The sequence below is a fragment of the Chaetodon trifascialis genome, chromosome 23, assembly GCF_039877785.1.
Source record: "Chaetodon trifascialis isolate fChaTrf1 chromosome 23, fChaTrf1.hap1, whole genome shotgun sequence".
In the NCBI taxonomy this organism is placed as follows: Eukaryota; Metazoa; Chordata; class Actinopteri; order Chaetodontiformes; family Chaetodontidae; genus Chaetodon; species Chaetodon trifascialis.
Genome location: NC_092078.1, coordinates 437,501 through 462,500, shown reverse-complemented (window position 1 = coordinate 462,500; position 25,000 = coordinate 437,501). Strand labels below are relative to the sequence as shown.

Here is a 25,000-nt window from a genome sequence, read left to right as displayed (position 1 = left end):
GGCGGCCTTAAATCGTGGATTTTTGAACGGAGTCTGGCTGACGGTTGGACACCGTGACGAGGACGCGGACAGACTCCAAACGCGCGCGCTCCAGCCACAGCGCCGCTGAATGAAGTAAAAATGAGGAGGAAGACGCTGATGATGATGCGGATCAGACCTTGTTCGGACCAGGTCTAGACCGGGTCAGGGTTCTGTGGAAGACGCAGCCAGTGGTCGCCATGTTGGACAGGCAGCTCCACAATAACAGTGCGGTGCATTGTGGGAGAGAGAAACAAAGACGTGTCTGTGTTTTTGATGAATTTGATGAAATGTGACGTGTCTGTCCATGAAAGTGATTTTAATGTGAAATATTTGGAGAGAAGCTGCTTTTTTAACCACATCTTTAATAATCTGAACATTTTTCTAAATGAAATCTTTGACAAAAGCAGTAAAGAAACAAATAAAGCTTTATTTATTCTGTGAATCAACCAACCAAAGTATGACATGACGGACGTTCATTAACCACAGAGAACAGTGAGGAGGGGGAGCGGGCGGCCCAGGTGAGGTCCCGGGCCTCTACGCCCGGCGGGTGAAGTGCTGCGAGTCCCTGAACTCCAGGTAGAGGCTGAACAGCAGGTGCAGAGACTGGATCCTGCTGCCGTAAACGGGGATGTCCAGCAGGCCGCAGACGACGTCGGCGTACTCGGCCGCGCCGCAGCGCAGGCGGGCGGGCGGCAGCCGCAGGCGGCCCAGCAGCTCCTCCAGCTCCGCCGGCCACTCCTGCATCAGGCTGTCGATGTCCGGCATCGCTCGGACGTACTGGACGCTCGCCGGAGGCTTGGAGCGGTGCAGGGCGCCGATACTCTCCACCCAGCTGTCCACCGCACGAGGGTTCGTCTGAGGACTGGCAACGCTCGTCACCTTCTTCAGCTGGAGGACACAGAGGGACAGACACAGAGGGACAGACAGAGGGACAGAGACAGACAGAGAGAGGCAGACACAGAGGAACAGAGAGAGACAGAGAGGGACAGACAGAGGGACAGAGAGAGTGTGCTAGTGTGGCTGTGTGTGTTTTTGAAGTGAGTGTGTGTTACAGTGTGTGTTACAGTGTGTGTGTGTGTGTGTGTGTGTGTGTGTGTGAGAGACATACCTCGGCGGCCCCGTGCTGCTTGCTGTCCTCTGACAGCCACAGGGACAGGACTGTGGGGTCTGACTGTTTGACACTGGGCTCGTCCAGGACCAGCAGACCCAGACTGTCCCTCTTACCGTCCGGCCTCGGCACCTGAACGCCACACAGGTGAGTCAGACGAGAGGCGCGTTAGAGCGACGGCGCCGTCGGTCAGATAAGGACAGGTTAGAGAGAGAGAGTGTGTGTGTGTGTGTGTGTGTGGACCTTCAGGAAGGCGTCGATGTCCCCCACAGCTGGGATGAAGTCCGGGATGAACGGCTTCAGGCTGTGCTCCAGCTCGACGGACTGGGGCGCGTACCTGACAGGAGACAACAGAGGACGAGCGGTTAGCGTCCACGTCCACCCTCGAACGAACGCCTTCCTGTCTGCGACCTGTCCTTTCCCCTTCGACCCGTCTGCTGAGGACGCCGTGTCCACTGAGAGCCCGCCCTGTCTCCTAGCAGCCTCCACCAGCTCCCCATCATGACCTCAGTCATCAGCTGACCACAGCGTGTCATCACGCCTCACGGACGGCCATGGCCTGTACCTGTGTTACCAGTCAAATCGTGGCTCCAGCGGCTTACTGGTTCTGGCCTCTAACGTGATGCTTTGAAGCGTCTCGTGGTCACATGACAGTGAACGCCACCTTCCTTGCTTCACAGACAAAGTGATGAAGAGAGAACAGTGAGCGATGAAGAGATGATGAAGACTCCTCACCGTGTGATGTACTGGAACAGCTCTTTGATCTCGGTGCTGACGGGCAGGTTGGCGTAGTCGGCGGGGTCGTACGCCCCCTCCGGAGCCTTGCTGGGCTCGTCGTCGTCATCGTCTGAGTCCTCTTCGTCGGAGTCCTCCTCCTCGTCTTCTTCCTCTTCGTCTTCCTCGTGTGGACTGACCCCGGCTTGTCCGCCGGTCGGCTCGTTGGCCCTCAGAGGCTTGTGGTCTTCATCAAACTCGTCGCTGCCGCTGTTGGCCGACATCAGGCCCCGCCCCTTCCTGCTCCTCCTGGACTCCGACTGAAAAGACAGACGTCACTGATGTGAGACGAGACAGCAGCAGGCGTCATGTCCAACAGAGACAGAGACATCAGACAACATCCAACTGTCAGACATGAACAGCATCAGTGGACTGAGTGAGCACCAAAGATCCTCTGTGAGGGAAGACGCTCCACTCTGTCACAGCTCTGCACAACCAGAGTGTCAGAGGTACTCAGTACACCTCTGAGGTACTCGCTGCTCATACATTTACTACATGCAGCTGATGTGTACTTTTACTGCTCATACTCTAACTACACGAAGCTGGTGTGTACTTTTACTGCTGATACTCTAACTACATGCAGCTGGTGTGTACTTTTACTGCTGATACTCTAACTACACGAAGCTGATGTGTAATTTTACTGCTGATACTCTAACTACACGAAGCTGCTGTGTACTTTTACTGCTGATACTCTAACTACACGAAGCTGCTGTGTACTTTTACTGCTGATACTCTAACTACACGTAGCTGATGTGTACTTTTACTGCTGATACTCTAACTACACGAAGCTGCTGTGTACTTTTACTGCTGATACTCTAACTACACGAAGCTGATGTGTACTTTTACTGCTGATACTCTAACTACACGAAGCTGATGTGTAATTTTACTGCTGATACTCTAACTACACGAAGCTGCTGTGTACTTTTACTGCTCATACTCTAACTACACGAAGCTGATGTGTACTTTTACTGCTGATACTCTAACTACATGCAGCTGATGTGTACTTTTACTGCTGATACTCTAACTACACAAAGCTGCTGTGTACTTGTACTGCTGATACTTAAACTACACAAAGCTAATGTGTACTTTTACTGCTGATACTCTAACTACACGAAGCTGCTGTGTACTTGTACTGCTGATTCTGTCGCAGGTACTTGTGATGAACACGTGTGGCAGCTCCGGTCGTTCAGCCCACAGACGGTGTGGGCTGATGGGCTGATGGGCTCCGCGGTCCGCCTGCCGCCGGTGGAGGTTACCTGTCTCTGGCTGCGGGGGGTCGGGCTGTAGACGCTCGTCACCTCCTCGGAGTCGATCACGTCCAGGATCTCGTCACACGGCTGGTTCTTCAGCAGTCTGGTGTCTTTGCCCCGGTGAGGCCGCTCCATGGGACACTAGCGGATTACCGGGAGAAGCCAACCGCAACTGACGCGTTTATCTGACCGACGTGTTTCCGCTTCATCCGCCTCTCTGCCCGTTTAGCAACTTGGATTCCTCCAGCTAGCATCTACCAGCTAGCATCTACCAGCTAGCATCTACCAGCTAGCATCTACCAGCTAGCATCTACCAGCTAGCGACAAATGAACCACCGGAGGGTTTAACGAACAAACGGTGTGAACGCGTAACAGCGCCCGACAGGTGACTGACAGGTGACTGACAGGTGAGCTGACCCTGTTTAAACGTTTTAAATGTCGGCTTCAGTCCATCTGCGTCAGTTAGCAGCTAACGGCGGAGTGGAATGCACCGTCTCCTGGCAACGGACCGCGCAGTGCATGATGGGATGTGTTTTTTCATTAGAAACTTTATTGGTGGAGTCTGGGATCCAGGAGTCTGGCTCTGAATCAGGGTTCTGCGGGACTGTGGCTCCTGTGGTTCGGTTCAGCTCAGCTGAAGCTTCAGCTACACACAGACATCACGTGATCTGGACGTTGTCTTGTCCTAAAATACACAAATGACTGTGGACAGTTCTCGTCCCCCTGCTGGACCCTCAGAGGACATAAAGAACTTCAACTACACATTAAACTCAATTCAGCTCATTTGTGAATGAAGCAAAACACTTTTGTTAAGACAGATTTACACACACACACACACACACACACACACACACACACACACACACACACACACACACACACACACACACACACAGAGTGGTGTGACGTCAGTGCTGATTGGTTGAAGCGGTCTGGGGTGAAGACAGCCTGTTGCCTGGTGACGACCAGCAGCCGTGAGAGAAGCTCGACTGGAGCAGCGAGGTGACGAAGAGCAGCACCTGTGAGATGAGTTACCTGACGTGAAGGTGTGTCTGCGCTCAGCACCTCCACCAGCTCTGCAGCTGTCGGACCTTTAGATAGATAGATAGATAGATAGATAGATAGATAGATAGATAGATAGATAGATAGATAGATAGATAGATAGATAGATAGATTCTTTATTGTCTGTCTCGAGTAAAGACAGAAATGAATCTTTAAAACAGCTCAATGAAGCATTAAAACATAATTAAGAACCACACTCAAGCACATTGACTAAAACACATTCAACAACAGTAAAAAACAAACAAATGCAAAAAACAAGGAAAAAGTCTGTGAGTTCTTATTAAGGGCAGTTATTGCAGATGGGATGAAGGATTTTTGTAAATGTTTTTCTGGGCCAGTGGGGGTCTGTAGCGTCTGCCTGATGGCAGCAGCATGAAGGAGTGGTGGAGGGGGTGGGAGGGATCCCCAGTGATGAGGGGGGCTTTCCTCATCACTGAGCCTGTACAGCTCACAGAGAGGATGTTGAGATGTTTCAGTTATTTTGCTGGCTTGATTTATTATCCGGGAGAGTTTTGCTTTGTGTTTGGCAGTGAGAAAGTTGAACCAAGATGAGATGTTATAACTGAGGATGGATTCAATGAGTGATCTACATACCAGAGTTAAAATGTCTTTGCTGATGTTAAAACTTCTCAATTTCCTGAGCAGGTGGAGACGCTGTTGTGCCTTTTTGTAGACAGAGTCAGCGTGTTGTGTGAAGGTCAGGCAGGTGTCGATTTCTGTTCCGAGATATCTAAAACTCTGTACCTGTTCCACTAGCTGACCCTGGATGTTGAGTGGTACAAGTCGATCCACTGGGTTTTTCCCCATGGACCCACAGCAGAGCTCCTTGGTGTTTGTGATGTTCAGCTCAAGTGAGCTTTCGGCAAAGGTTTGGACCAGGGTATGGACTTCCTGCTGGTATTGCGTCAGGGACAGGGTGTCAGTGAGGTGGGCTACCAGGGCCATATCATCTGCGTACTTAAGTGTTGTTGCTTTACTGCTGCAGGTGATGGCATTGGTGTAGGCAGTAAAAAGAATAGGTGACAGGACACAGCCCTGGGGCAGCCCCGTCTTTAGAGTCAATGTGCTAGATGTAAAACCATTAAAAAGCACGTGTTGTGGTCTGTCTTTTAAAAAGTCCTTTATCCATAAAATCAGTGTGGGGTGGACCTGGAGGTCAGAGAGGCGGTGTAGCAGAGTGTTGTTATTTACAGTGTTAAAAGCAGATGAATAAAATCCTTGATTGTGGATGTGTGGAGTCCAGTTGTTTGGTGATTGTGTCGAGGAGCATGAGAGTTGCATCCTCAGTGCCTCTTTTTGGCTTGTAGGCAAACTGGAATGGATCCAGTTTGTCTGACAGATCACCTAACAGTAGTTCACAGACTGCTTTCTCCATACATTTACAGAGCACTGATGTCAGGGCCACTGGCCTGTAGTCCTTCGGATCCTTAGGCCGTGGCTTTTTTGGGATTGGAATGACGACTGTCTGGGGACTATGCCGGAGTCCAGTAGGTGTTGGAACCTCCTTTAGCAGCTAGCTGTAGTTCTGCAGCACGAATCTCATCTGGACCACCGGGCCAGCAGCAAACAGCAGACACAGCAGAGACCAGCTGCTGAACAGCAGCCAATGCTAACTGCTAGCCGCTAACAGTTCAGTGTTCATCACAGACCAGCAGCCAATGCTAGCTGCTAGCCGCTAACAGTTCAGTGTTCATCACAGACCAGCAGCCAATGCTAACTGCTAGCCGCTAACAGTTCAGTGTTCATCACAGACCAGCAGCCAATGCTAACTGCTAGCCGCTAACAGCACTTCAGGCAATAATCAGTTCAACCAACTTTGACCTGCTTTTTGTCCACAGCAGGCATGGAGCAGGTGGAGCAGGTGGAGCAGGTGGAGCACCCAAACTGAGGTCTACAAAGATGCATTTCATTGTTGAGGGTCTGGTCCCTCCAGCACCTTCTCAAGGCCCGTGGAGCCACACAAGGCTTCTCCAGAACCTCATCAAGGCCCTTCAAAATCCCCTCACAGACCCCTGGAAACTTGTCCAAGCCCGACAGAACGTCCAGTGATACCTTCTCAAAGACGCCTCCAACTCCCTCATGGGCCACAGAAGTTTCCTCAGGAACAGTTCAAGCCTCCTCATCAGCCCTGGAATGCGGACCCCAGGATCCTATTCAAGGACCCCTGGAACCTCCTGAAAGACCATTTGAGTCTGCTCAGTGACTTCTGGCATCTTCTCACGGACCTCTGGTTCCCCTCCAGGTAGCCTGGGACTGATTTGTCTGGTCTAACCTGGTTTGTGAGGACTTGTTTCCGTGTGTGTGTCACTGTGTGGGGAGGCAAGAATGTTGTGCGTCACAACACACACACGCACACACACACACACGCGTGCGCGCGCACACACACACACGGATAATAACCTGTTTTTGTGATCAGCGACCTTTTTCCTCTCTAATAAGGTGATTGATGAGCTATTCTTCCTCTGTGCTGTGTGTGCATGTGTGTGCGTGTGTGCGTGTGTGTGTGTGTGTGTGTGTGTGTGTGTGTGTGTGTGTGTGCGTGCGTGCATGTGTGTGTTTTATGTGCGTGGTTGATGACGTCAGAGGATGAATAGGGGGCGGGGTTTTGTCTGACTGGGACAAAGACGATGGGGGGTCATTAAACACACACACACACACACACACACACACACACACACACACACACCTATCCTTCGGACGATGTGAACCTCTGTAGCCCCGCCTCCTTCCACAGGAAATAGTTTCTAACGAGGACCCAGTCACCGCGGTGACAGTTTACGAGGGGGCGGGACGACTGAGGTCAGAGGTCATGAGGGTCTGAGAGAGACAGAGAGGAGGAGGTTTGTCCCACTTCCAACGTGAGACAAACATAGCGTGAGACTCTGCACGCAGGACTGTGTGAACCCACCGAATCCAACGTGCACGCAGAGCAGATTCACAACCATAAAAATCTAAAGACAGCTGAAATGGACCAACGACCTGAAGGACGGGGACCCTGACGCGCTCCAGGACAAGCCTGCACCTGCACAGAAGCTCCGTCAGCTGGTTCACCCCCGACCAAACCCCATCCTGAGTGACAGATTACCTGATCACTCTGATCCCAAGCCGTCCCAAATAAAGACAGTCCATCCCAAACAGAGACAGTCTGTCCCAAATAAAGACAGTCCGTCCCAAATAAAGACAGTCCGTCCCAAACAGAGACAGTCCATCCCAAACAGAGACAGTCTGTCCCAAATAAAGACAGTCCGTCCCAAACAAAGACAGTCCATCCCAAACAGAGACAGTCTGTCCCAAATAAAGACAGTCCGTCCCAAACAGAGACAGTCTGTCTCAAATAAAGACAGTCCGTCCCAAATAAAGACAGTCCGTCCCAAATAAAGACAGTCTGTTCCAAATAAAGACAGTCCGTCCCAAATAAAGACAGTCCGTCCCAAACAGAGACAGTCTGTCCCAAATAAAGACAGTCCGTCCCAAACAAAGACAGTCCATCCCAAACAGAGACAGTCTGTCCCAAATAAAGACAGTCCGTCCCAAACAGAGACAGTCTGTCCCAAATAAAGACAGTCCGTCCCAAATAAAGACAGTCCGTCCCAAATAAAGACAGTCCGTCCCAAATAAAGACAGTCTGTTCCAAATAAAGACAGTCCGTCCCAAATAAAGACAGTCCGTCCCAAACAGAGACAGTCCTGTGAATCCGTGAAGTGAGACCAGCACAGGCAGACCTGCACCCCACAGAGGAAGGTGGAAACCAACCGAGCTTTAAGCACCCGCCAACTGCACAGAGACATTGAGACAAACGAGCATCAGATCACAGCGCTGTGAAAACATGGCCGACGACAGAGCTCCATACGTGCTGGTTACAGCAGACACAGCAGGCCGTCGAGGGCCTGTGAGATCCTGCACCGACCGGCGCTGGAGACAGACGTCCCCACAAACACGCATTCACTGAAGAACACGTCGCAGCTCAGTCACCTGTGCTTCAGGTGAGTTCTTCTTACCTGTACGTATTTCTAACAGTAAATCATGTTTCTTCTGTTCCTGAACTGTTTGTCCTTCTTGTTATTTCATGAGAAGCTGGTATCATGTGTTTTTATTACAGGACAGTATGAACCTGCAGGTAACCATAGCAACACTCAACCACTGCTCATGGACCTCCAGTACCTTCTCAGGACCTCGTAACCCTTCAAGGACTCCAAGTTCCTCCTCCATGTAGGCCATGGAGGAGCCATGACTGGGAGCTTCAGAGACTCCACAAACGAACCCAGTACCTCTGACATGCCTCCAGAACACCTCCCACGGCTCTCTGAACCTCCTCATGGGCCATTTCAGGCTCCTGGGTGACTTCCTGGATGTTTGCTTAACTCTGGAAACACATCGAAAAACCTCTTCATTGACTCTTGGAACCTCTTTAAACTTCTCCAGGACGCTTGTTGTCTTTCCAAGGACCCAGGTAAACTTCAGGGACTCTTCAGGGGTGCAGAGTCCTGCTTGCTGACTGGCTGCTCTCCGACTGCACCGCGGTCCTCGTGACTGTGCGATCGCTGCAGTGGTCCCACGTTTTCTTCGTTTTGTTTTCTTCTCACATTGTTCACATGTTTCAGATTCGGGTTTCAGACGTCTCGTGGTGGCTGTCATGTCTCTTTTCAGTATGTTCCACCTGTTACTGTCATTTCTAGTTTTGACTGGAATATTTCTACTGAATTCATCAGCATCTCAAACAATGTACCTGCTAAAGAAATCATACCTGGCGCACAGGTGCTCAACTTGTACAACAGGTGCTACATATTCATCATGTGCTAAACATATTAAAGCATGTACGCGGAGTCCTCGGTTTACGAACGAGATCGTTCGTAACGTTGTACGTAAGTCGAGTCATTCACTCATATCATGTAGGTAAGCAGTGAGCGGCGTGCGGGAACGCGGTCGAGGGCCGTCCTCACTCAGACGACCTCGGTGCGTTTTCTTCCACTACGCCACTTTTTTTTTTTTGTGGTGCGTATTTATGAACTGCTCTATGTATCACATAACACGTATGACTCGATGAAGGTTTGTTCATAGCGGCGAGTTGCCGTAAGTCAGGATGTCGCTCATTTACAGGTGTACAATTTTTCAGCCGTTTTGTATTTTTAGCTTCTTTTGGCAGATTTCTTCATCAGACTGTCCACACCTCATTCAGGTGGTTTCAAACATCAACGGACCAGTTTGTTTTTGTTTTCTTTTTGTTTCTTTGTAACTGGTTATCAAAGGCTCAGAGGCGTGGCCCGATGCACCGAACAGGCCGTAACTCTGAAACCATGTTTGCGAATGTTGGACCTGCAGCCAATGTGCACAGTTCTTACAGTTCCACCCCCAGGGGGCGCTACAGTAACATGACACACCATATTTTTCTTTTTTCTTTTCAAGAAAGACTTGGTAAATGAGTTCTCCATGAGCCAATCAACAGCTCCACCTGGTGGCCATTAGTAAAACACCGTCATATGTCTGTAACACACGACTCAGTTAGCAGCGCGTTAGCTGTGCGCGTCGATGCTAACAGCTGCTGCAGTCACACACTTTCTTCAGGACAGACTCCAGCGTTTCATTTGTCAGTGAAGGCGAGTCCTTCCATTAACCCTTCGTCTGATTGGTCGATACTTTTGTCTTTCTTTCTCCTTGTGACAGGTGTCACACACACACACACACACACACACACACACACACACACACACACACACTGTTCCTCCAGCTTTGTCTCGTCCATTCACTGTGTGTGTGTGTGTGTGTGTGTGTGTGTGTGTGTGTGTGTGTGTGTGTGTGTGTGTGTGTGTGTGTGTGTGTGAGTCCCAACGTCGTTGTCGGGGGTAACAGCAGTAAGAATGTGTGACATCACAGGTCTGTGGTATATAAGCCTTGGTCTGTCGTCTCCGCGTAGATCACGACCCGTCCTGACACTGAGACAGGACAGACTTCCTCGTCTTTGTCCACGCCGCCGCCGATCATCGTCCGTCTTCATGGAGAAAAACGTTTGTGACAGAAAACTTCTCAGCAGGTTCGACTGCTGATCGACGAACAGCAGAAACTTTGTCTTGGGTTTGGATTTCTGCTGGAATATTTCTCTGCGTCTTTCTGTGGAGGTAAGTCCTCACGTCCTGGTACTCACTTTATCAAGTCACTGATGTATTTGTACTTCACATGTGGTAAAGCTCAGTGCTTGATACTGCTGCTGGAGGACGGTCAGAGCGATCAGTCAAGTTCTCTGATCTACGTGACGTCATCAAGATGATCAATATAATAAAACCATCTATCCATAAATCTAATTTAGTGCATTCAGTCGAAAGTAGTCCTTAAAACTAAACGGAACTCAGACTACAAACAAATACAGTGGATCACATTTAAGTTCAAGGCTCAAGGCTCAAGGCTCAAGGTGCTTCTTGTCCCACGAGAGGAAATCTGTTCAGCAGCAAAGGTTCACCTGAAGACCGTGACAGAGTGAACGTGACAGAGTGAACGTGACAGAGTGAACGTGAGTGCGATGCAGTAATTGTACTGCAGTCAGGGACTTCCTTGAAGTGTCAGGACGCAGCGCGCCGCGTGCCGGCACAGTCTCCGTTTGGTGGGAAAGCTGCCTCTTCCAGGACAGAGCAGGTCCAGTGTCCTGATGTCTTCAGCTTGACACCGCCTCGGAGACGATGATGCGAGAATCTACTGACACACACACACACACACACACACACACTGACCGCTGCTGTGTGTGTCAGTGTGTGTGTCCTCATATATTTCTCACTCTGTGGGGACATGAATCTGCTCTGATGGTGAGGAATCATCATCTTCATCAGTTGCAGCTGATGTAGTTGAGGGCGGCTGTGGCTCAGGAGACAGAGCGGTTGTCCACCAATCAGGAGGTCGGTGGTTTGATCCCCGTCCTCAGCAGTCCACATGCTGAAGTGACCCCAAGCTGCCCCGATGCTGCGCTGTCGGTGTGTGAGCTCATACGTCTGTCAGTGGCTGTAGTTGAGCTCCACCTGCTCCATCATCACGTCAATCAATCAATGAGTAATCAGCTCAGTCAGCAGCATCGGAGGCGACTCCATCCAGCCAATCAGAAGTCACCATCCTCTGTTGCCATGGTTACGAGTTGTTTCTGGAATCTAATTTTGTTGTTTTTTATTTTTGATTTGTTTCCCTCCAATCAAAGATGGCTGCTTCATCTTCCTCCTCCTCCTTTGTTCCTCTCTTCCTCCTCTTCCTCACCGTCGCCGTGGAGTCGAGACCTTCACCTCAACGAGACGACGCACAGGTCTGTAGAGACCATCATCTTCATCATCGTCACTGTTGTCGCTGTCTTAGCTCGGCAGCCATCGTCATCGTTTTTGCTTCATCATCATCGCCATCGTCTTCAGAACCTTCATCTTCATCTGAGCTCACCCTGATCCTCCTCATTTTCCTTGGTCATCATCATCTTCCTCCACTTTCTCCTTCTGCATCTTTCATCCTTGTTTAATCATCCTCATCTGAAACACTGCGTACTGCGTTAGTACACGCTGTGTCAGTACACGCTACGTCAGTACACGCTGCGTACTGCATCAGTACGCGCTGCGTACTGCGTCAGTACACGCTACGTCAGTACACGCTGCGTACTGCGTCAGTACACGCTACGTCAGTACACGCTACGTCAGTACACGCTGCGTACTGCGTCAGTACACGCTACGTCAGTACACGCTGCGTACTGCGTCAGTACACGCTGTGTCAGTACACGCTGCATACTGCGTCAGTACACTCTGCGTACTGCGTCAGTACACGCTGCGTACTGCGTCAGTACACGCTGCGTACTGCGTCAGTACACGCTGCGTACTGCGTCAGTACACACTGCATTAGTACACGCTCCGACAGTACACGCTGCGTACTGCGTCAGTACACGCTGCATTAGTACACGCTGCGACAGTACACGCTGCGTACTGCGTCAGTACACGCTGCATTAGTACACGCTGCGACAGTACACGCTGCGTACTGCGTCAGTGCGTCTGATGAGACGAGCTGCTGCGCTCTGATGGACACGCTGAACGTCTCCTGTGTGAATCTCGTCCCGCAGGTCTTACACTCTCTATTCGGCTCTCGTCTCTCTTCTCTCATCTTGGCCACGCCCACCTCTGATGACATCACGGAGGGCTCGGCCGACCCCCCCTCCTCGTCTCCCTCCCGGGGACTGGCTGGCAGACAGGAGGCGGTCCCGCGGTTCTTCCTCGACTTCCTCCAGCGACGGTCCAAGATGAGGAGGCGGAGCAGGAAGTCGATGGTTGGAGGAAGAGGATGCTTCGGGATGAAGATGGACCGCATCGGCTCCATCAGTGGGCTGGGCTGTTAGAGACCCAGCTTGTGTTGCCATGGTGACCGCCTCCCTACACCTTTCCTCCAGACTGTAGGTCCTCCGTGGTGAGGACTTCTGTGAGCTGTGTAATGTCACAGCAGGTGACCCCGAGCTGACCCTGCATGACCTCTGACCTCCAGGACATGTCCGTCCTTCAGTCAGACTCCATGTTGGAACGTTACTAATGAAGGACTAATGTAAAGGTACACGTTACCTGTCATAGTGAGGTAGACACAGGTAGACATCAGAGGAAGCCTCCTCTGCAATCCTACTAATGACCTCTGACCTCTGACTCCTGGCTCCAACACAGCCATAAGAACACTGTGTGTGTGTGTGTGTGTGTGTGTGTGTGTGTGTGTGTGTGTGTGTGTGTGTGTGTGAGATGACCATGTGTTAAACAGGCAGACGTGTGTGTGTGTGTGTGTGTGTGTGTGTGAGATGACCATGTGTTAAACAGGCAGACGTGTGTGTGTGTGTGTGTGTGTGTGTGTGTGTGTGTGTGTGTGTGGACCTCCTGTGGTCTGACAGTAAACAGTCAAATAAAGACGAGCTCTGCTTCGACTCGTGTGTCTGTTTTTCCTCGTGAATCCGTATTTTGATGTTTCGCAGCTAAACGCAGCGTCTGACCAAAGAGGACAGAAAGTTTAGTCCTTCAAACAACCGGATGCTTTGCTGAATTCACACGGTCTTGCTTCCACTTCCGGCATGAAGCAAACTGTCCTCCCCGCCACTAGAGGACAGCAGGGAGACATGTTGAAACCGTCCCGTGTCACGTGACTTGGTCAGTCGTTTCAGGTTTAGCTCGTTCGGCTAGCAGCTAGCTCACAGTTAGCATTCCATTCGGATCAACACGGAAACAAACCCGGTAGAGATTGTGCACCTCCAGCGGGACGTTTTCACTGGTACCGGCGCGCCTCCATCGTCTTCCACCGGTTGTTCCCGGCTGTCCGTCCTCCTGGTCCAGACCGGTCGTTAAACCTGAAACATGTCGGCGGTGCAGCGGATGAAAGTGGCGAACGAGCGGCACAGCAAGACCATCACACAGCGGGGACACGTCCAGAAAACCTCGGTACCTACAGCCATGCTAACGGCTAAACATCTCCCGCTCAGTTCCAGCCTGCGGCATCACCACACAGCTGCAGCGGGTCCCATCTGAACATACAAGTCCTGTCTAAAACGAGTGATATCACTGCTGTAATTAAGGTTTGGCTGCAAATCCGAATCAGTCAAGGAAGCAGCGATGCGGCTGGTTCAGAGCTAACTTTAGCCTTAGCATTAGCAGCCACTCAGGGGAGCCGTATTTTCTCAACACAGGCTCACATTAATAAATCAAAATTATCGTTAATTATTACGATCGATGTGTGTGGTCTGCAGACAGTCAGATGCTGGCCTGTGGCAGGTGCTGACTGGCTAACATACGACTGTAAGTGAAAAAGCCAGACTCCTTCAAGAAATCAGCGACTTTCATGTGTCTCTGCGCGTCCACAGAGCTGCACACTGGACATGTGTGACTCAAGACTTCAGCCTCACAGACAGAGAGACAGTCTTCAGTTCGGGGTCACACACAGTTTACTAGTCGTGGCCTGTTTGGTTAATTTCTAGCTTTTCTAAACGTGCCTCGCGCCTCTTGGACGATGTAAACACTGCAGTGGGCGGAGGCGCCTCTCGCGACGTTTCGGATCAGATGCCAAACGTTTGTGTCTTTGAATAAGATTGGCCGATTATTCGGAGGACGAACTTACGAAGGACTTCAGATGGTTTCAGAAAAGATGTCGCGTTGTATTTAATGTGGAGCTGACCCTTACAAGCACAGACGCAGCGTTGAGGATTCACATTTCTCAGTGGAGTTTGGGATTAGCATTGATTAGCATGGCGCTGCCGTCTGCAGCGGCTGTTTGTGCTGCTAACACTACTGTGCTAACATAAAACATGTCGGGTGAGACTCCATGTCTGACTCTGAGCTGAGGGGTGTTTTAGCTCCTCAGTGTCTCTCTTGAACTACGTCAGCATTGTGTGCTGATGTTGACGTAGTTCCTCATATTTCTGACCTTTGAACCTGTGAGAGGTCGTGGTGCTTCGGTCTCTGGCCGGAGGTCAGCCACACCGAGCTGCTGGTGCGGCTTTGGGTCTGGATCAGGTGAGAACGGGTCGTGCTTGTTCTGGTCCACTCAGACAGACTGACGGGACGTGGACCACTGCAGGATTCACCCAGTTCACTGTCGCCTGACGAACCTGTGCTTCAGGTGTGACTTCACGTGCCCACAGCCTGCAGGAAGACGCTCTCTGTCGGCCATGTTGACGTCTTTAAAGAGTCAGAATTTACCCAGAATGCTCGGCCCTGAACTGATGCACCTGCTGCTCTGCAGTGACAACTGAAAGTATATCCTGAACCGGATGAGGGCCTGAAGTACTGATCGTTTCATCATCGATTATGTTCTCTGTTGATCGGTTGCTTTAATCGACAGGAAACAGTTTTGATCTCATCACATGTTCAGACACGCACGCACACGCACGCACACACACACACACACACACAGCAGATCAACACCTGAACATCAGTAGTTTACACTCAGGCTCTGCTCATCAATACACTGACTGACTGACAACTGTTGAAGCTGCAGACCTAACAGACGTGTGTGTGTGTGTGTGTGTGTGTGTGTGTGTGTGTGTGTGTGTGTGTGTGTGTGTGTGTGTGTGTGTGTGTGTGTGTGTGTGTGTGTGTGTGTGTGTGTGTTTCAGCGGCCGGTAAACGAGGAGAAGTCTCCGGTTGGCCCGTGGCTGCTCGCTCTGTTCGTCTTCGTGGTTTGTGGATCAGGTGAGTGTCTCACATGTGTCTCACATGTGTCTCACAGGTGTCTCACAGGTGTCCCACAGGTGGATGTCCTGTGTAGCTGATCTGATCTGGCTGTGTCTCTGCAGCTCTGCGTCAGCTTGTCAAAAATCAGGAGTTGAACGTTGTTTGATTTCAAGCAAACAGTCTGACTCAACCTGCTGTGAGCTCACAGACTGGTTTGATCTGGTTTCCTGTGACATCATCATCATCATCATCATCGCTGTGACTTCCTGACCTGACAGAAGCTCTGAACTGAGCGCGTGCAGAACAACCCTTCAGACGTTCAACATGACCAGGAGTGTGTGTGTTCATCTGTCTGATCAGCTCCAGTCAATAATCAATCACTGCTTCTGTGTGTGTGTGTGTGTGTGTGTGTGTGTGTGTGTGTGTGTGTGTGTGTGTGTGTGTGTGTGTGTGTGTGTGTGTGTGTGTGTGTGTGTGTGTGTGTGTCTTTCAGCCATCTTCCAGATCATCCAGAGCATCAGGCAGGGCATGTGATGACCTTTGACCCTGGAGCCAAGCCTGTCACACGGGGAGGGGGTGGGGCCATGTCGACCCCGCCGACCACACGCACGCACACACACACACACACACACACACTCACTCACTGGTTCAAACACACACTCTGACACACACGCACACACCCACACTGTTGTTCCTGTGGAGCTGGTTGTTCTTCTCTGTAACTCGGCCTCTCTGTTTTTTTTACTTCCTTCCTCGTTGATGAAGCTGATCAGATATTGGTTATTGATTGCTTGTCAGATGAAGTCTTAACTCTTCTTCCTGTCGCTCTGACGCGGACGTCCAGCTGCTTTTCTGTGGGTCTCGCTGACGTTTGGCTGAAGCCGCCGGCTGTCATCTGGCAGCTCGTCCGGCCGTCACGGCGTCTCGCGTCCGAACAGCGGGATGGCGGCCACCGTGGCTTCAGTCGAACCGCGGCTGCGACCCACGTTTCCTCTGGTGTTGGCCTGCAGAGACGTGCAGCTGCCGGTTTTTGGAGCAGCCGCTGGTTTAATTTTGGAAAGCTGAAGCAGTCTGAGAGGTGAAGAGCTCAGCGAGCCTCCTGCTGGACGACGTGCTCGCTTTTATACAAAATAATAAACCTCAGATATTTTCTCTACGTGCTCGCTGTGTCTCTGTGTGCTTCCTGCGTCTGGTCTCACCTTCTTCCCCAAATCACGAGCTTCATGCAAACAGCAAAGACAGCGGTGGCTGACGGGCCGGTCACGTGACACCAGTCATCAGTTCGCCGCTGCCATGTCAGTGACCCGGCGTGGACGCCCTGGACCAGCGTGAGCTCTGTGTTTGGACACCAGGAGGAGACAGACATGAGCAGGTCTGATGTCTGCAGAGACTGAACATCAGACAACTGATGGTAAAACTCTGACAGGTCCAGGTCATCTCAGTCTTCTTCTTCACGGTCTGTGATGGCCTCGCTGTCAGCCTGCAGGTGTGTCTGCCACCAGGTACGATCACCTGGAGTGTCAGGACAGCAGGTGAAGAAGAGAGTGGACGCAGGATGTGACTGAAAAATATCCAATGAAAGCAACTTTCAGACCACTCAACATCACTGTAACAAGTAATAAGTTATAACTCACAATAATAACTAATAATTGTTAGTCATGACCCTCTGAAGCAGTGAACGCCCACTCTGCCTCCCACGTAGCTACGCAGTGACGTCAGAGAAAGAGAAGATGGCGGCCGTGCCGAAGGCGGAAGGTAAAGGAGCTTTAACAGTGTAGACACCTCCTGTTCCGTCCTGTCTGCTGTTATTTAAATGGTTTTTATTGTTCGTGATATGTTCTCAGATGAGTGTCGGCACACCGGCCGGGTCGGCTGGTTTTAACCCGGAGGTAAAGCCCCGCAGCTCGGCTTTTGACGTGTTTAATCACTGCTGATAGCTTCCTGTGTAGCTGCCGTTAGCCTAGCCAGCTAGCTGAGCGGCTACACAAGCAAACATTAATGTTTATTAATATCAGGATTAATCTTTGTCTTTCGTTTGGTGTGGACGGAAGGAGCGAGGGCGTGATGGAGGACACCGATGTGTCTCAACGTGCTGTCGAGTCGTTAAACTCTGTCATGATGTCAAACTGAGAAGCGTCTGACAGTTAGCCGCTAACGGGCTCCTGCAGGCGCGAGAGAGGCTCCAGGAGGCCCCCACAGCAGCCAGGCGAGTCCGCGGCCTGAGCCCGGCCTCCGGGAGGGGACGTGTGTGTGTGTGTGTGTGTGTGTGTGTGTGTGTGTGTGTGTGTGTGTGTGTGTGTGTGTGTGTGTGTGTGTGTGTTTAATGTTGTTATTAATGTTAATTACTCAGTGTTTTGGTTGTTGTTAGTCAGGTGTGTAATCATCTAACACACACACACACACACACACACTCAGGAACACTTGGCGCCGTGTGGCTCAGTGTATAAATCATAACGTTATGTAACTGAACACACACACGAACACAGTCAGTTATGAACACACTCCGTTTAAAGTGGTGCAAATTCAGCTGTTGCTAGGCAACAGGGGCTATTGAAGGTGTGTGTGTGTGTGTGAAAGCGATGCTGGTGTCCTGGTGTTTGCTGTGTTCAGTCACATTAAGGTGCCGTCCTGACGTTCAGTCACGTGACCGTCTGGGTCATGTGACCAAGCGTCCCTGTCTTAGGTTGGTTATGTGCAGGTAGAGTCTGTCTCTCTGTTGTCTGGGTCAGCGTCTCTTTGACAGCGGACTGGACTTTAAGGACAGTCCAGCTGAGAGACAGGTGAAGTACATGTCTCTGTCTTCACCGTGTCCTGTCCATCACGTCTGTCTGTGTGACGCGCTCGCTGATGGCCACCTGTGTCAGCTGTGGGCAGGTCATCGCTGCAGAGAGCCAATTGAGGCACAGGAAGCTGTCACATGCTCGCACTGTTCTATCGTGTTTGTACCTGAGCTCACTGTGCACACCTGTGCACCGTGTGACCCCCTCGTCAAACCGCTGAGCTGCTCTGTTTCGAGCTGAAGTCAACGTGCCGCAGCGGCGCCATAAAGGAAAGGGCTGCCATGGATGTGCAGACGACGGCAGAGCGTCATGTGACACGTTTGGCGGCCAAAGAGTCGCTTCAGCTCAGTTATCCTGTTTGAGACGCGACACGAGAGCCGCCTGCTGCACAGAAGGACACACACGTTAGCATGCTTCAGACAGACTGCTGACTGTGTGTGTGTGTGTGTGTGTGTGTGTGTGTGTGTGTGTGTGTGTGTGTGTGTGTGTGTGTGTGTGTGTGTTTTTGTTGCAGCAGGCCAGTGTGGACAGCTGTGAGACTCATCCTGCATGGACTCATCGCCATGAGCAACAAGGAGATGGTTTCCATGGAGACAGGTCAGTCTGACATCACACCTGCTCTGTTGCTGTGGTAACCACCTGTCGGAGGTGATGTCATCGCCATGATGTGAAGGGATTCCCAACGGTTCTTGTTTACCCGCCCACATGTTTTTGTGTATTTCTCCTCATGAGTTTGATTGGATGTTTTTTCTCTGTGTGTCACTGCTGATTGGATGTTTTTTCTGTGTGTGTGTCACTGCTGATTGGATGTTTTTTCTGTGTGTGTGTCACTGCTGATTGGATGCCACCTTTAACTCACCTGAAACATCCAGAGTGATGGACCTGCCGTTGGTCTGTAGAGACCTGGTCTGATAGTCAGAGTCAGAGTTCCTCCAGGTGGAGAGACGGCGGCTGTTCACCTGCGCTGAGAAGTTCAGGCTGTGTGGAAGATGGCCTTCAGGTTAAAGGTCCGGTGTGTCGGCTTTGTACCGCGCTGCGCTCACGGGCTGATCAAACATGGCCGTCGTCGTGAAGCTCAGTGACTCAGCTGATCCAATCGCGGTCTGAGGTGGAGCGTCTGCCCTGAAGCTCCTCAGAGCAGCACTAACGTCTGTCTGTGTCTCCGCAGAGAACAAAGGACCGAGGAAAGTCTTCCTGCCGAACAAGCTGCTGGAGTGTCTCCCTCGTCTGTCCGGTCTGCCTAACGAGCGGCTGAGGTGGAACACTAACGAGGTAACAGCCTGAACGGGTCGTTGTTCTTACGAGGATTGACCGCTCTCACACTCGAAGCTCTGATGAAGACTCAGCCAGACAACACTGAGCTGCTTCTTCATGAAACAACATGAACTCACTGACCTCTCTCTCTGCAGGAGATCGCTTCTTACCTGATATCCTTTGACAGACATGATGAGTGGCTCTCCTGCAGCCTGAAAACCAGGTATGCACACCTCGGCCTGCCAGACCAAGCTGAGGTCACGCTGTGAGCGACGTCCACCTGAAGCTGAATCCCTGCTGCTCGTCTCTTTCAGGCCCAAGAACGGCAGCATCATCCTGTACAACAGGAAGAAGGTGAAGTACAGGAAGGACGGCTACTGCTGGAAGAAACGGAAGGATGGAAAAACCACCAGAGAGGACCACATGAAGCTGAAGGTCCAGGGCATGGAGGTCAGAGGCTGCACACTCAACAGCTCCCCCTGCAGGACCCACACAGCGTTTCTACGGCATCGTGACGTAGCACCATCCTAGCATCAAGCTAGCATTGTCCTAGCATCATTTTAGCATTGTCTTAGCATCGTCCTAGCATTGTGCTAGCATCGTGCTAGCACTGTCCTAACATTGTCTTAGCATTGTCCTAGCTAGCTAGCCAAACTCCCTCCAAACCACGGAGGACGGGGCAGAGCTGCAGCTGCTTGCTGATGCTAATATTCGAGGCGCAGCAGTGAATAAGATGTCCCTCTGCACACCCTCAGCACACTGCCAGGCCTGGAAGCGTTCAGCAGCCATTTTAAGGACAGACAGCCATCAGCGATCAGGAGTCAGTGCACTGAACACAGAACAGAACCTGAATGTGTGACTGAGCGGCTCATCCTGTCCAGGTGTTGTCAGATTTGAGTAATAAAGTGTTTAAATGGGCTGAAGGGATCGAGATTAATGTGAGCACGTCTCAACACTCATGAACCTCTTGATCATTTGAGTCTGAGATCATAAGAGCAGCACACTTTTCTAGCTGTTCAACATGAAGCACAGCGATGAGAAACTCGTCCAGGTGAGACTCCTCGTCTCCTCCGATCAGTCGCTCTGCAGCTGACACAAAGAGGAGGAGGTCACGGTATAACAGGTACCTGGCCACAGTCCGTGAGCGTCAGACGGCCTCATGATGGGCTTTCTGTGGTGGTGACGGGATGTTAAGAAACACACAGACGGTATTTAAGTCAGAGTGAAGCTCCCTGCGCTCTGCACCAAACTCCCTTTAAGAAACACCACATTTTAACATTTCACTCTGTCTGCACCAACACTTTGCTCCACAAACACCAGATGAAAGGCGTCACGTGTCCACAGGCTCCTCGTCACTTCAGCGTCAGTGTGGTCCATTAAGACACACCTGTCCTGCACAAACTGGACACTTTTTGGATTTTGTGGCTTTCGCTCTTGACCAGCCTCTGTTGGTTTCAGTGGGAGATGAAGCGTCTCAGGAGTTCAGATTTCTCTCTAAAACACAGGCTGGTTGGTGGATCAGAGACTCTGAATTAAACAGACTCATCACACTGTTAATTCACAGCAGGGAGAAGGTAGGACGGCTCTCAGCAGCTTGGTATTAATGCAGCGTTCAGTGTTAGCCGCTGCTGTTTAGCTCCTTAACGTTAGCTAGCAGGCTAGCTGCTAACGTGGACAGACAGGGAGAAATGTCAGCACTGGCAGAAGAGACGCTACAGCCACACGACTGTGATGTGTGTTTAATACGAGCGCCCAGCAGCAGACCTCCATCATGCCACAGGAACCAATCAGCATTCAGATCACTGAGGAGCAGAGACCTGAGGTTCACCTGTCCCAGCGATCCTTTAAGCCATGCTAACATCACGCTCTGCTTTCAGTGCCTGTACGGCTGCTACGTCCATTCCTCCATCGTGCCGACATTCCACAGACGATGCTACTGGCTGCTGCAGGTACGCGCACGTGCGCACGCACACACACACACACACACACACACACACACACACACACACACACACACACACACACACACACACACACACACACACACACACACACACACACACACACACACACAGGTGATCCAGTAGTGTGAACCAATCACTCATCAGCATCTGTGTGTGTGTGACAGAACCCAGACATTGTGCTGGTCCACTACCTGAACGTGCCGTCCCTGGAGGATTCTGGGAAATGCAGTCCGCTGCTGTGCGCAGTGGCCGATCGCCATGACAGCGTGAGGTGGAGCCGAGACGACCTGCTGAACCAGCTGAAGCCCATGTGTAAGAACGTGCTTCGAGTGCACTTGCTGTGTCAGCATGTAGTATCTGTGTACTCTGTGTACTGACATGCAGTATTTTCTCAGTTCACAGTATGAAGTGTTCGGCGGGTTCGGGTGATTTCAGCATCGAGGAGCTGGTTCAGCACATTCTGGACCGACAGAGAACCAAACCACAGCCACGCACACACGCCTGCCTCTGTAACACCTCCCAGGGTAACGCCTGCTCTGACATGACTGTGACATGCTGTGACATCTCTGTGACATCACTGTGACGTGGCTGTGACATCACTGTGACATCGCTGTGACTGGTCCTGTGTGTCTCTGTAGTCTCTTCAGGCGTCAACATTCCCCACCGCTGTAACAGCACCAAGCATCGCATCATCTCCCCCAAACTGCCTCCGTCCTCCTGCAGACCGTCACCCTCTGAGGCGGGGGAGGCGGCCCGAGGAGACGCCAAGCCGCCCCCCCTCCAGGCCCAGAGCAGCCCCGCATCCTCGCCCTGCCCCTCGTCCACGTAAGTCAGCCACGCAGGAAGCCAAAGTCTGGTGACGTACGGGAGCCTGGAGGGGACGTGACCCTCTTCTGTCTGTCTTCCTCAGCTCGTCCTCGTCTCCTCCTCGGCCTCACGGGGCTGCCATCGCTGTGGGTAACCACGGCAACAGCTTCTACGACCGCCGCGGCAACCTGACGACGGTGGCGCTTCCCCAGAACGCGGTGATAGTCATGGCGACGACCAGCGCCATCGCAGGAGGACAAGGGGGCGGAGGAGGCGGTGGGGCCAGGGGAGAGGAGGTGGGGCCAGGGAGGAGCCTGTCGCTCACCCGCTCCGGCCAGCTGCTGCTTTCCCCCGGCCTCCCCCCTCCCTCCGGGAAGCCCGGCTCCCCCTCCCCTCCATCCTCCTCCTCACCGGCCCCCCCCTCGCTCCCTCCTCCTCCTGTCCAGGCTTCAGGGGTGGCCACCCTCTCTCTCACCCTCCTCCCCTCCCCTGTCATCGGAGGCTTGCTCCTCACCCCCTCCTCCTCCAACACCTCCTCCTCGCTCTGTTCCCCTCCTCCCCCTGCCGCCTCCTCGCCTCCCTCAGCCCCTTCCTCCCCCTCTCCACCCCCACCTCCCCCGTCTGTCCCTCCAGCCTTTGACCCCGACTCCTTCCTCAACTCCCCCAAACAGGGTCAGACGTACGGTGGCCCACCTCCTCCCTCGTCCTCCGCTCCCTCTCCTGTCCTCTGCTCTACCTCCCCGCTCTCTCCCCCATCCCTTGCTCTGTCCCTCTCACCCACCTCAACCCCTCCCTCCTCTGTCTCCCCTCCCTCCTCGCTCTCGTCCTCCTCCTCCGAGGCAGACAGACGAGACTCTGCCCTCCCCCTCTCCTCCTCCTCTTCATCCTCCCCGCCGTCGTCCTCCCTACCCCCCTCCCTCTCCCTGTCTCCCTCCTCCTCTGTTGCCCCGCCCCTCCTCCCCCTGTGCCTGGAGCTGGGAAGTCTGGGGGAGGGGAGGGAGGCGGGGGGGAGGACAGAGGAGGAGGAGGTGGCAGGAGATGAAGAGGAGGTGAAGGACAGGAGAGGTGATGATGATGATGATGATGTTGATGATGATGACGACGACGACGACGACGACGATGACGACGATGATGATGATGATGAAGGCAGCGCTCCTCCCACCAAGCTGGCTCTGCTGCAGGTGAGACTTAAAGGGCGGTGTGCAAAAACCTCAATCACCTACTGATCACTGACCAATCAAAAGATGACCTGAGATCATCAATCACATGCTGATCAGTCACTTCTTTTTTCTTTCTCTGTCATTCAGACAAGCCACACCTCCTCCAGCCCATCTCCACGGCAACAGACAGGAAGTACTGCTGCTTCACTGCTCTTGGTTTGCCAGGACTCAACGAGCCCCCCAGCCCAGCCGGCCAATCAGCCGATACGACAGGCCGACGGACAGCAGCCATTGGTCCTGGGACAGCCCTTTAATCGCCTGTGTGTGCCTGAAGCTCCGCCCCTGGCTCAGGTGTCCCATCAGCCTCTGGTGCTGCAGCAAAGTCAGCCGATGTTTGCTAATGCTAAAGCTAACATGGGGTCCATCAGCCTGGCGAGCGCCGACACCGACTCCGCCCCCCTGGCCGTCGCCATGGATACCACTCTGACAACGCCCCCGATCCAAGTGAAGGAGGAGTGTGGGCGGGGCCACAGCTCAGAGGACGCCTGCATGGATACACACCTGGAGGAGGAGGCGGACCCCTGCGAGCGCGGAGAGGAGGAGCTCGACATCTCCTTCGACAGCCAGTTTCCCGACCTCATCTCCGACCTCATCACTGAGGAGACCAATCCCGTCGCTGCACACACCCCCTCCATCGCCGCGCCAAACACGGCCGTGTTCCCGGCGGGGGTCCGCTACATGGTGCCCCCCCAGCCCTCACCATCCTCCTCCTTCCTCCCCTTTCCTCACCCGCTGCCCTCCTCCTCCACCCGCCTGGCCTCCATCACAGACTTCTCCCCGGAGTGGTCCTACCCCGAGGTAACCAATCAGCAGCCAGCAGCTGCTGTGTGTGTGTGTGTGTGTGTGTGTGTGTGTGTGTGTGTGTGTGTGTGTGTGTGTGAGCAGCATGATAGTAACTACATTTACTCGAGTACAGTACTGAACAAGTTCTACTAGACACTCTGTGTGTTTCCATGTTTTGTGCTTTGACCTTCTGCCTCGCTGTGAGTGTTTACCTGCTGAGGTGATCCTCGCTTTGTGAAGCGTGAGGAAAAGATGGCTGAAATGTGACGTGCTCGTGCGACAGCTCGTCGCCGTTGTCCAAACGTTTTGTTCAGTGTGGAAGTCGAGGGAAGAGGAGGAGGCTGACAAAGAGGAGTTTGTGGAGAAAAGGTCTTCAGGGTTTGAACAGTTAATTCAAAAAGGCCGAGCCGATGAGGAGCAGAACCAGTAAGACCAGCGCGTCCCTGCTGTTTGTCCACCAGGGGGCACCACAGTCTCAGTGTGATCATCGTCAGCCTCGTTCAGACTAAGCTTCAGTCCTAGAGTCCGTGTGACGCCTGAGCTGAGCTGTGAGGTCAAAGGTCACATGCACTTAAAGACCATCTGATCAAACGAGCAGGACCATCTGTCAGTAAACTGTGTGTGTGTGTGTGCGTGCGTGCGTGTGTGTGTGGTGCGTGCTTTCAGGGAGGGGTGAAGGTGTTGATAACGGGGCCGTGGAGCGAGCTGTCGGGTCGATACTCGTGTGTTTTCGATCAGAGCACCGTCCCTGCATCGCTGATCCAACCTGGAGTGCTGCGCTGCTACTGTCCTGGTACACACACACACACACACACACGCACACACACACACACACA

At 52.4% G+C, this 25,000-nt stretch overlaps 5 protein-coding genes across 8 annotated transcripts in view; 3 read left to right on the top strand and 2 right to left on the bottom strand.

Annotated features, from left to right (window-relative positions):
- LOC139351297 (RPA-related protein RADX) overlaps positions 1–262 on the bottom strand; it is an 8,827-nt gene extending 8,565 nt beyond the window's left edge. The window contains exon 1 of one of the 3 annotated variants that reach the window (XR_011603570.1): positions 158–262. Coding sequence is in view for 2 of the 3 variants with exons in the window: in XM_070993125.1 (XP_070849226.1) it covers positions 158–220 (63 nt within the window). In the remaining variant the exon portion in view is untranslated. The remainder of the gene's footprint in view (positions 1–157) is intronic. The other 2 variants (XM_070993125.1, XM_070993126.1) reach the window with 2 other exon arrangements.
- Positions 263–429: 167 nt separating this feature from the next.
- Positions 430–3,675, bottom strand: ift46 (intraflagellar transport 46 homolog (Chlamydomonas)). Its single transcript, XM_070993127.1, has 5 exons — positions 3,160–3,675; positions 1,865–2,163; positions 1,373–1,466; positions 1,130–1,261; positions 430–909 (listed from the first exon to the last, which is right to left on the bottom strand). Exons 1-5 carry the CDS (start codon positions 3,286–3,288, stop codon positions 556–558), a joined length of 1,008 nt encoding a protein of 335 aa, XP_070849228.1. The 5' UTR covers positions 3,289–3,675; the 3' UTR covers positions 430–555.
- Positions 3,676–11,285: 7,610 nt separating this feature from the next.
- On the top strand, positions 11,286–12,832 carry nppcl2 (natriuretic peptide C-like 2). Its single transcript, XM_070993636.1, has 2 exons — positions 11,286–11,491; positions 12,284–12,832. Exons 1-2 carry the CDS (start codon positions 11,390–11,392, stop codon positions 12,554–12,556), a joined length of 375 nt encoding a protein of 124 aa, XP_070849737.1. The 5' UTR covers positions 11,286–11,389; the 3' UTR covers positions 12,557–12,832.
- A 544-nt stretch (positions 12,833–13,376) lies between these two features.
- On the top strand, positions 13,377–16,515 carry LOC139351441 (stress-associated endoplasmic reticulum protein 1). The gene is made up of 3 exons (XM_070993333.1): positions 13,377–13,628; positions 15,299–15,374; positions 15,850–16,515. Exons 1-3 carry the CDS (start codon positions 13,545–13,547, stop codon positions 15,888–15,890), a joined length of 201 nt encoding a protein of 66 aa, XP_070849434.1. The 5' UTR covers positions 13,377–13,544; the 3' UTR covers positions 15,891–16,515.
- A 492-nt stretch (positions 16,516–17,007) lies between these two features.
- The window catches only part of camta2 (calmodulin binding transcription activator 2), a 26,999-nt gene continuing 19,006 nt past the window's right edge, over positions 17,008–25,000 (top strand). For both annotated transcript variants that reach the window (XM_070992789.1, XM_070992788.1), the window contains exons 1-12: positions 17,008–17,111; positions 18,651–18,733; positions 19,305–19,408; positions 19,546–19,613; positions 19,705–19,840; positions 21,268–21,339; positions 21,519–21,666; positions 21,750–21,878; positions 21,993–22,179; positions 22,265–23,342; positions 23,469–24,179; positions 24,831–24,957. In XM_070992789.1, the coding sequence (XP_070848890.1) occupies positions 18,700–18,733; positions 19,305–19,408; positions 19,546–19,613; positions 19,705–19,840; positions 21,268–21,339; positions 21,519–21,666; positions 21,750–21,878; positions 21,993–22,179; positions 22,265–23,342; positions 23,469–24,179; positions 24,831–24,957 (2,794 nt within the window). In that variant the 5' untranslated portion in view covers positions 17,008–17,111; positions 18,651–18,699. The remainder of the gene's footprint in view (positions 17,112–18,650; positions 18,734–19,304; positions 19,409–19,545; positions 19,614–19,704; positions 19,841–21,267; positions 21,340–21,518; positions 21,667–21,749; positions 21,879–21,992; positions 22,180–22,264; positions 23,343–23,468; positions 24,180–24,830; positions 24,958–25,000) is intronic.

What these genes read in the sequence shown, in the direction of transcription:
- nppcl2 (XM_070993636.1), top strand. Translation starts at nt 11,390, where the DNA reads ATGGCTGCTTCATCTTCCTCCTCCTCCTTTGTTCCTCTCTTCCTCCTC. An exon ending in CTCAACGAGACGACGCACAG is followed by an intron (nt 11,492 to 12,283) that starts GTCTGTAGAGAC and finishes CTCGTCCCGCAG; the next exon opens with GTCTTACACTCTCTATTCGG.
- LOC139351441 (XM_070993333.1), top strand. Translation starts at nt 13,545, where the DNA reads ATGTCGGCGGTGCAGCGGATGAAAGTGGCGAACGAGCGGCACAGCAAG. An exon ending in GACACGTCCAGAAAACCTCG is followed by an intron (nt 13,629 to 15,298) that starts GTACCTACAGCC and finishes TGTGTGTTTCAG; the next exon opens with CGGCCGGTAAACGAGGAGAA. An exon ending in CTTCGTGGTTTGTGGATCAG is followed by an intron (nt 15,375 to 15,849) that starts GTGAGTGTCTCA and finishes TGTGTCTTTCAG; the next exon opens with CCATCTTCCAGATCATCCAG.
- ift46 (XM_070993127.1), bottom strand. Translation starts at nt 3,288, where the DNA reads ATGGAGCGGCCTCACCGGGGCAAAGACACCAGACTGCTGAAGAACCAG. An exon ending in CCCCCCGCAGCCAGAGACAG is followed by an intron (nt 2,164 to 3,159) that starts GTAACCTCCACC and finishes CTGTCTTTTCAG; the next exon opens with TCGGAGTCCAGGAGGAGCAG. An exon ending in CTGTTCCAGTACATCACACG is followed by an intron (nt 1,467 to 1,864) that starts GTGAGGAGTCTT and finishes GTCTCCTGTCAG; the next exon opens with GTACGCGCCCCAGTCCGTCG.